This window comes from Kogia breviceps, chromosome 3 (assembly GCF_026419965.1).
Source record: "Kogia breviceps isolate mKogBre1 chromosome 3, mKogBre1 haplotype 1, whole genome shotgun sequence".
Lineage (NCBI taxonomy): Eukaryota > Metazoa > Chordata > Mammalia > Artiodactyla > Physeteridae > Kogia > Kogia breviceps.
In genome coordinates, this window is record NC_081312.1 from 4477503 (window position 1) to 4486314 (window position 8812).

An 8812-nucleotide genomic window follows, 5' to 3' on the forward strand; every position below is an offset into this window, starting at 1 on the left:
GCACTCCGCCGAATCTCAACTCAATCGGAAAGACTGAAGGGCGTGCGGTGTTGATGTGAGTGCGAGTCGGAAGTGGCGTGCGAGAATTAACGAACGAAAGAGTAATTTTAGCCCTTTTCACAGTGGTTGGTCGTGCGCAGCACTCGTGACGGTTTCACGAGGACCCTGTGGCCGAGGCCCCTCGGAGAGGGACGTCGGGCACAGAGCCCTGGTTCTGTTGCCATGTTTTTTTTTGGTCTTTTTGATTTTAGGTTTAGAGTTTAGAATAACATACTTATTTCTCTTACTCGTTTAAAGATGAAATTCTTATTATTATTACCATTATTATTATTTTTTTTTATCATGCATTAAGGAGCGAGAAAGAGGATTCTGGCACTGCGTTTGTCACACTGCGACACAAAGGTAATAGAGGGAAGCATAGCGTTCACCAGATTTGACACAAAGGAGAGCAAGCTCCACCACGAAGATGAGCACAGACCGCATATAGTGAGCTCTGCGGGGCCCCGAGAACAGAGAGGGGCCGGCGGGGATGCTGCTTAGATCTCCTCGCCGCCAGCCTCCTTGCTGAAGGCGGTCATGTCGATCTTCTCGGGGAAGATGATGTTGACGGCCAGGTCCTCCCCGCTGTTGTAACGAAGCAGCAGGTTCTTCTTCTTGCGCAGCATGTGGTTGTAGCGCAGGTTGGACACCCAGGCCTCGCACTTGTTGAGGAACACGACGCCCATGGTGCCCAGGACCACCAGGCTGGTGAGCACGCCCAGGATGGTGAAGCAGATGGCCTGACCCTCGGAGAGGAGCGGAGTGCTCTTGTTGAGCTCCTTCATGGACACCTTCAGGATGCGGTGCTCGGGCTGCCGCACCGGCAGCTCGTGCACCCCGGGGGTCAGGCGGTAGGTCAGCCCGTAACCGCTGGGCAGACGGGTGACCTGCTGGGGGCCCGCCGCGCGCTTCCGGCCGCAGATGGGGCCCGTGAACTCGGGCTTGCACAGACACCCGAACCTCACCTGGGAGTGCTGCAGGCAGGTGCCCCCGTTGAGGCACGGCTCGTTGGCGCACGTGGACACCGGGCGGCTGCAGGTCTTGTCCATGAAGCCGGCGGGGCAGCGGCAGCGGAAGTCGCCCCCGATGTCGGTGCAGATGCCCTGGTTCTCGCACGGGTTGGGCGCGCAGCTGTTGGTCACGATCTCGCAGAAGTTGCCGGAGGAGCCAGGGGGGCACAGGCAGGAGGTATGGGAGGCCCAGCCCTCGTCGTCCACGCAGCTGCCTCCGTGCTGGCAGGGCGAACTGCAACGCAACGGGGGGACACGGTGAAGGGCCCTCGGGCGCTGCGCTAGGACAGCGGTGCCAGGAGTGGGGGACGGACGCTCCGCTCCCCCTCGTGCCCCGCGGCAAACCTCCTGGGGCCCGACGAGAGGGCAGCTGCTCAGAACGCACGAGGTGAGGGACTGAGAGCCAGCCACGGGGGCCCCAGGCAGCGCCGGGCACCGGGACCCCTGCCCGCGAGGGGCTCCGGGGCCGTCCGAGGTGGGAGGGCGCCCGCCCGAGCGGGGTGTGCGCCTCACCCCCATCACGCTGTCAGCCTGGAACACGCCTGACCTCTCGAGTCAGGACGCCCATCTCCTCTCCCACCTCTCAGGTCACCTCTCCGACCAGAGACTCTTGGTCACCGCACGGGTGGGGAAACTGAGGCTGAGAGAGGCAAAGTTAGCGACAGCCCAGGACTGCAGCCAGCTCCCCCCGCCCCGTCAGCTCCGTCCCCGGGCCCCGGAGGCCAAGCAAAGCAGGGCATCCCTCAGTGTCTCCCACCTCCACCATCCCCAGCCCCTTGTTATTATTTTTATTTTTATGTTCAGCGGAGCGAGCCCGCGGGCTATTGTACAGGAAACCCTTGGGGACTTCTCAGAGCGAAAGAAATACGCGCTCTGTCTGCACCGGCTGGAGCGGTGTCTGCACCCGGCTGTTTAACGGTGGCCCGTTCACCCAAGTGCAGCTTGCAGGCCGAAGCTGTTTGCTCAGAGCGGAGCACACAGAGCATTTAACGTAAGTGCTTTTAAACGAGCAGACCCTTTGTCATCTGATAAATGCCAAAACTCCGGGGAAGAAAGGGGCTCCGGGCGCAAGAAATCAGCATTGCTGCTTCAGGGATGAGGGTGGCATAGGAGCCAGGGCTCTGAAGGAATTTCAAGGACCCTGGGCTCTATTTTGACAGACTGGCTCCAGTTTCTTAGAGACGAAACCAAATATTTTAAAGGTCTCGCTCCGTCTTTCCCCTTCCCACCAGGAAGCACACGTGGAGGTCCGGTGGTCACCCCTGTCCTCTGAGCCCACCCAGGATACTGATCTCGAGACGCTGCAAGAATGCTGGTTCCTGGCCCTTGCGGCCCAGGGCTCTCTGCCCCACCCCTGGAAGGCATTTACGCTTTGGTTTCCTCACGGGACAGGGGCGCCCCTACCCGCAGCTACTGGCCCAGGCCCGGAGGCTACTTCGAATTCTCGCCTCTCTCGAGATCTCTCCTGGTCTCCGTTTAAGCCCCCTCGGAGGGTGGGACCGGCTCCGTGCACTGAGCAGATAAGGGCCGGAAATGGCTGAGCTGCTGGGAAGCCCGCTCAGAGGCACCAGAGAGGCCAGGAGCCGTTCCATCTGCTAGGCGCGCTGCCCAGAGCCCCAGAGCCCCCTCCCCACGAGGGGAGCTGAGGGCCGAACACCCCACCCGCCCCCCCCCTACGGCCCCGTGGTGGCTGCAGCCCCCTCTCCCCACCTCCTAAGACATCCCAGAAAACCCCAAAGCAGAGCCCACCAGCTCCCCCAAACCCGCCCCTAAAGCACGGTGAGCGGGTTTCACAAACAGCCTCGGGCGCTGCGGAACTCTGATCTCTTGTTATGTTGCCTTTAGAAAATTATGCAGCTCGAGCTCTGGTTCACAGTCCCAATCTACTCTCATTCACACACATCAGGACTTGGGAACGTCAGGGGAATATGAAATCGCCTTCAGGATTGTTTGAAAAAATTATGGAAATGCCACACTCCCCCATAAGTACCCTGATCCAGGGCGGCCCCCCGTGGAGCGCGGGATGAGCACTTCCTCGAGCTTTTGTCAGGCGACAGGTCCGACCGGGTTAGGCTGAAAGGGTCTTTAGGGGGTGTGAAACGGGAATCTAAAGAGGCGTTTATCAGAGCACACACAGCCCGGAGAGAATACTCACCCATTCATCACGCAGGGCCCGGCCTTTTTCTGACAGTCCTTCCCTGAGAATCCGGGGGCACAGGAGCACTCGTACTCCCCGTTATCGAGGTTCACGCAGGTTCCGTTGTTGGCGCAGGGGGTCGAGGCGCAAGCCCGAACGTCTGTGGGGAGAGAAAACCAGGGAGATGAGGGGGACACAGACGCTGGAAGGAGAGCATCCTAGGTGTGGACGGGAAGAGACCCCTCCGTCTGGTCGAGGGGGACCCCGTGAGAGCTGCCGAGATGTCTCTCGGCAGACGTCTTGTGTCCACTGTCAGGGGCTCACCCAGCGGGGTCCTGAGGAAGAGGGTGTAGCAACCCCCAGAACTCTGATATAAGTAAACAGCTCAGGGAGCTCAAGGGTCACAGAGACAGAAAGTCACAACCACTCACTAATACTCAACAGGCCAGCTGTGCCCTTTTGCTGGCACCAGGTCACCTCGCCCGTCCAGCCACAATGACCTTCACCACAGACCCCTTCCCTCCCCCCAAAACTGTGCCGAGCTGAGATCCCCTAACGGCTGCCTCCCAGACAAGTTCCCCGTGTTTGAAGGGGGTGCTGGCCGCTCTGGGGGCTCGTGTGGCCCGACTGTCCGCGACATCAGCTGCCCTTCCTACTCTTCCAGCAAAGAGGAGCGGGGGGGAGAGGAGATGTAAAGCCCCCTGTCGGGAATCAAGAGAGCTGATTTAGCCCCAGCACCGCCTCCACCTCTCGGTGGTCTCTCTGAACGAAGGGGGTTCTGAACCAAGGGGGTCCACGATAAAAAGGCTGCATCTTTTGAAGGCAAAGAAATGAGGACTATTGAGTGCTCGCCTGTCAGCACGGGTTTCCATGAACACTGGTGCATTTCCAGCACCGTTTTACACCTCCCGGCACGCACACTTCATTATTCGGGGCTCAGCAAGGCAGGCACGGGCTGAACAAAGGGGCCTGGGTCAGGGGCTCTCTGACAGTGTAGACCCCAGCCCCCCGGCCTGGCCAGGGAGAGACCCTTTCTGTGCCCATCTCCAGCCGGCTGCCGAGTTCAGCTCCCTCCTCCCCCCACCGCCCCGACCCTGTGCCTCACTGGCCCCACTTAGAAAAGGGGGGCTGGCTCTCCCTGGCCCATCTCTGAGAGCCCCTTCAGCTTTGGTTTTCTACCGCCTGAGCTGCTGCATCGGCCAAACAGAAAGCCAGGGCCAGCCAGAGACGCGGCCTGGGTTCGGGTCCCCGGGGCTGAGGCCACACACGTGCAGATTTATTCCCTCTTTGCAAGAGCCCCGCAACCTCGTGGAGTGGAGATGGCAATCAATCAGTAAGGCAAAGCCTGCACGCCAAGCTGATGGCTTATCCAGAGCACACGAGGCGTTCCTTGGGAGCCCAGCTTGGTGCAAGGGAACAGAAAGAGGATTTATCATTACGGGAGGGCGCCAGGCGTTAGCTCACAGCGCCTCCGTGGCAAAAGCTCCTAATTCCCTGCTCCGGGCTCTCCTGTCGATGGGAATCTTAAATTTAAGCTGAAGAGCTGGCGACCACCCTACTCCTCTCCCACCGTGTCAAGCCTCGTGAGCCGAGGATCGGCCCACCTTCTCCTCTCCTGGGCCTCCGACCCCAAAGTCGGGTGGATTAAGCCGCCACCAGGAGAAAGCTGCCGGGGGGGGGGTCTCTGCCTGCCGGGGCAGCAGCTGTGGCGAGGACAGCCTCGGAGAGGGTGAAAAGGGAGAGGGCCGGCGATTACCCGGAGGGCTGTTTCCTCTGGACCCAGCCGTCCCAAGCTTTTGTCGACCCAGTGGGGAAGGGACCTTTGGTCTGGAGAACTCCATGGGGGGCGTCCCGGATTAGATATCAGAAAGGGTGGGCTCCAGGCTAAAAGCCCTGATCCCAAATGGTGGCTTTTCTGGGACCCCTTGGGTCCCCAAAACAGCTCAGAGGTACTTCAAGTGTGCAGAGCCCAAGCTCTGTCGGCTAGAGCGTGAGTCAGCTTTGCGGAAAAGCCTGCATCATATTGGCGGGGGAGACTTCAGAGACCCGAGACACCGTGATGGGGGATTTTGAAAGCCCACAGCCTTGGCTACGCGGGGCCGGGGTGGGAACAACGTGCTCTTAGGTTTTTTCTTAAGGGAAGGGTGTTAGAAACAGCCTCAGATGAGAATGAACCCATTTCTGGGGCGGAGGGAGGGAGGGGTTTTGTAGCTGGCTGTTCTCCCAACTTCTTAGGTGTCCTGAGCAGACCCCTCTGCTTCCCGAAGCCTCAGTTTCCCTACTGGTACCATTCGTCTCTACTGACGCTGCTGTCGGGACCGAGGGACAGAGACCCCCGAGGCAGCTGCCTACATTGCTGGGAGTTTTCTCGAGGCCCTTAGTTTGCCTGGGCTTCAGGGCAGGTTTTGCCAAATGAGAATGGGCTCGGATGAACATTTTGCAGCCTGAAGATGCAGCGACAGCCAACTCTCAATTGCTCGGGGTAATTGAGGGCAAAGATTGCACAAGTTAATAAAATCAACAGATAGCACCAATCTGCACTTTAGCTACTTCTCAGCCTTTCCCGACCCCCCACCTCCCTCTACACTTGACCTCTTCCAGCACAGCCCCCGGCCCTGTCCCAGCGGCCCCCGGCCCTGTCCCAGCGGCCCCCGACTCAGCTCCCTCAGCAGCCAGCACCCCTCCCCACGTCTGTCTGCTTGCTCATTGCAGCGTCCTGAACAGCCTGGCGGGTGAATTGCATGGAGTCTTGGCTCTGCGACCCCCTGAGTCCTTTGCCCTCTCAGAGCTCCAGTGCCCCAAACAGATTTCTCGAGTCTGTGGTCCCCACCCTCTCAGCTTCGTGTGGCGTGTTTGTGACTCTTTATTCAACTGGCACCCCCCCTACCCCAGTGCCTTCCCTGGTGCTGGGGGCTGGCAGTGCAGAGGGAGCAAAATTAAGTCCCTACCTGTGAGAAGGCTGCCAGCGCCAGCAGGAAGTATATAAACAGATCATTACCATACAGAGCGCTAAGGCGAGAGGGGGAGGGGCGGCAGCCACGGGGCTGGGAGAAGGTGGCTGGGGGCGGCGGGGGGCGGGGGGGCCCGGGAGCAGGGTGGGCAGGGCAGGTGCCAACCTAGGTCGCAGAGATGTCCGTCCCAGCCGTCCTTGCAAATGCACTGCCAGGGCTCCACACAGAGTCCATTAACACAGCCGGGAAAGGTCACGCACTGGTCACACAGGGGACCCTGCCAGCCAGGCTGACACCTGCGGGAGTTGGGGAAGAAAGGTGGGGACGTATGAGGGGGGGCAGGGATGGAGAAGGGGCTCCGGCTGCTTTCTGTGGAACCAAGAGCCCTTGCGGGTCTCTGCCCAGTGCCAGGCCGCTGGGTCCCAGGAAACCAATACCAGTCACCTGAATGGAAAAGCTTAAACAGGACATCAGCTGGGGAGCAGGCAGAGGGGTCCCTGAGAGCCAGAGGAAGAGCTGCGTTTTGCCGCAGTGGCCTGCAGTGGTGTCACCTGCAAGGCTCTCCCGCCACCCACCCCTCTGAGAAAGACGTCCTGTCCCCGCCACCGCCCCCAGTATCCCCGCCTCCCAGTCCTCTTCTCCCCCTCACCCCCCCCCCACCCCGCGTCACTGGTTTCCTGCGGGGGCGAGGAAGCTGTTTGCTGCAGTCCAGGGGCCAAGCCCTCCCCATTTTCTCTGCCTGACGTCATGACTCCCCAGAATCCTGCCCTGGCCCTCCAACACGCTGCCTCTGCTCCATTACCTGCACACATTGTCATCCTCGCAGAATCCATTTTGGGGGTGGCAGGCCGGGAAGCATTCAGCTCCTGAGGCACAAGAAAGGTTACGCCATTCACCCCACGAGGCCCTAGCTGTGGCGGAGGCCACGACGGCCTCCCAGGAGGCAGCCTCCGACCCCCTGTGGCCCTACCCACTGGGCACACAGTAGGCACTTCATCCCAACCCACTTAGGAGAAAAACCTCTGCGTGTCCCTGGTTGCGGAGTGACAACAGTCCACCACCTGGCTCCTAGGAGCAGGTCAGACACCCAGTGTCCCTCAGGGAAATTACAGACGCCGAATCTTAAAAGCAGGAATGGGGAGACAGTGAATGGAAAGATTTTGACCCCTGGGCACTCGGCCAAACCCTCACTTTTGCAAAGTGAGCTAAGGCGAGGGGGGGCGGGGCCAGATTTTGAGGTATTCAGCTCTGGGGAAGCCCAGACAGGTTCACCTGGAGGGCTCACAGGTAAGGCGTTTGGAGTTTTTAAAGGTTAATCCCAGTTAAGCCGGGCACCCAGGTCAAACGCCCAATTTTTCCCACACCAGACTCTTCATATTAAAAAGACGAACAAGGGTTTTGCGGAAAAGACCGTTAATTCTGACACTACTTAGAGATTCGGACACTTTAATAGGCACCTACTGTGTGCAGGGACTGTAAGTCTCGCCAGCTTTTCGGACAAGCCCCCCCCCCCCGCCCCGTCACCACTGGCGCAGTGGGCTGGAGGACCCCGCGGGAAGGGGGCAACTCTCTCGCTGTCAGAGACATATGGCTGCCACAGACAAGAGTGTCGCAGCCCCTCACCTAGACAAACGCCACGCAGGAGGGGCTCGGGCTGGGCTTCCAGCTGGGAATTTGAGGCGACGACGGCAAAGTTACCCCCCCCACAGGCCTGTTCCCGAATGCACACGCAAGGACCCCCCAAAGTTGAACCCCAGAGCATTTTCACAGAGGGCTCCCCAGCACCACCTCGTTTCTCCATACCTCCTCTCCGCACACCGACACCCCGCGAGCGCCACTTCTGCGGGGCGGGAAGGGGACGGGGTCCCACACCTCCCCGCCCCCGGGGACCCCAGGGCCGGACCTGGCATGCGAGGGTGGCGGGGAGGTCCAGGCAGATGCGGCGCGGGGCTTAGGGTTAGGCGGGACGGGCGAGAGTCGGGGCGCACGGGACGGGGCGCGCGGGGCACGGGCGGCCGGGGGGGCGTCGCAGGCTTCCCCAGAGGGGGCGCGAGCCAGGCCGCCGGGGGGCTCACCATGGGCACTGCGGCCGAAGGCCAGCAGGAGCAAGAGGGCGGGCAGGAGGGCTGCGGTCGCGGTCATCGCGGGGCGGCCGGGGTCGCGGTCCCGGGAGCGGCGCGGGCGCGGGTCCGGCTCCGGGCGCCGCGCTGGGCTTCTGGTTGCGGACGCGGAAGGGGGCGCGGGCGCGCGGCGAGGGGAAAGCCAGGGCTGCACCGGGCTGCGCGCTGCGCTCTCCGCTGCCGCCGCCGAGCTGCCGCCGCCGCCGCGCGCGCCGCCCTTTTCGTACCGCCGCCCCCCCCGCGGCCCCCGCCCCCCGCCCCCGCCTTCGCGCGCACGGGGCCGGCGCCGGCCAGTCCCGGTGACCCCCGCCTCTCGCGGGGCCGCCCCCCACCACTGCTGCGTCCCGGAAACCGGCTCGCGCACGCGGGGCACTCTTGGCTAGACGGGCACCGGTACCCCGCGCGCCTTTGGCACACGTTCCCCCCACAGGACGGCACACGGGCGCGCACACACGGGCCCGCTTAGGACAAGTCGCATGAGCCAAACACGGGCTGGGCCGCAGACCCCAGGAAGACGCGAGGATACGCTCGGAATACAGAAACACCAAAACACTT

The 8812-nt window shown here is 61.6% G+C and overlaps 1 protein-coding gene across 2 annotated transcripts; it reads right to left on the reverse strand.

Annotated features, from left to right (window-relative positions):
* Window positions 1–293: 293 nt before the first annotated feature.
* DLK1 (delta like non-canonical Notch ligand 1) lies at window positions 294–8442 on the reverse strand. Of its 2 annotated transcripts, XM_067030640.1 has the most exons (6): window positions 8213–8306; window positions 6940–7003; window positions 6303–6433; window positions 3205–3346; window positions 1005–1284; window positions 454–779 (listed from the first exon to the last, which is right to left on the reverse strand). In XM_067030640.1, the coding sequence occupies exons 1-6, from the start codon at window positions 8277–8279 to the stop codon at window positions 537–539; spliced, it is 927 nt and encodes a 308-aa protein (XP_066886741.1). In that variant the 5' UTR covers window positions 8280–8306; the 3' UTR covers window positions 454–536. The 2 variants fall into 2 exon arrangements, with proteins under 2 accessions (XP_058914362.1, XP_066886741.1); XM_059058379.2 differs by having other exon boundaries at window positions 294–1284; window positions 8213–8442.
* Between the last annotated feature and the right edge of the window lie 370 nt (window positions 8443–8812).

Excerpts from the sequence above, each read along its gene's own strand:
- DLK1 (XM_059058379.2), bottom strand. The coding sequence starts at position 8,279 with ATGACCGCGACCGCAGCCCTCCTGCCCGCCCTCTTGCTCCTGCTGGCC. Across the intron at positions 6,434-6,939 it reads GAGGATGACAATGTGTGCAG|GTGTCAGCCTGGCTGGCAGG; the intron begins GTAATGGAGCAG and ends CAACTCCCGCAG. Across the intron at positions 3,347-6,302 it reads CGGACATCTCTGCGACCTAG|ACGTTCGGGCTTGCGCCTCG; the intron begins GTTGGCACCTGC and ends CTCTCCCCACAG.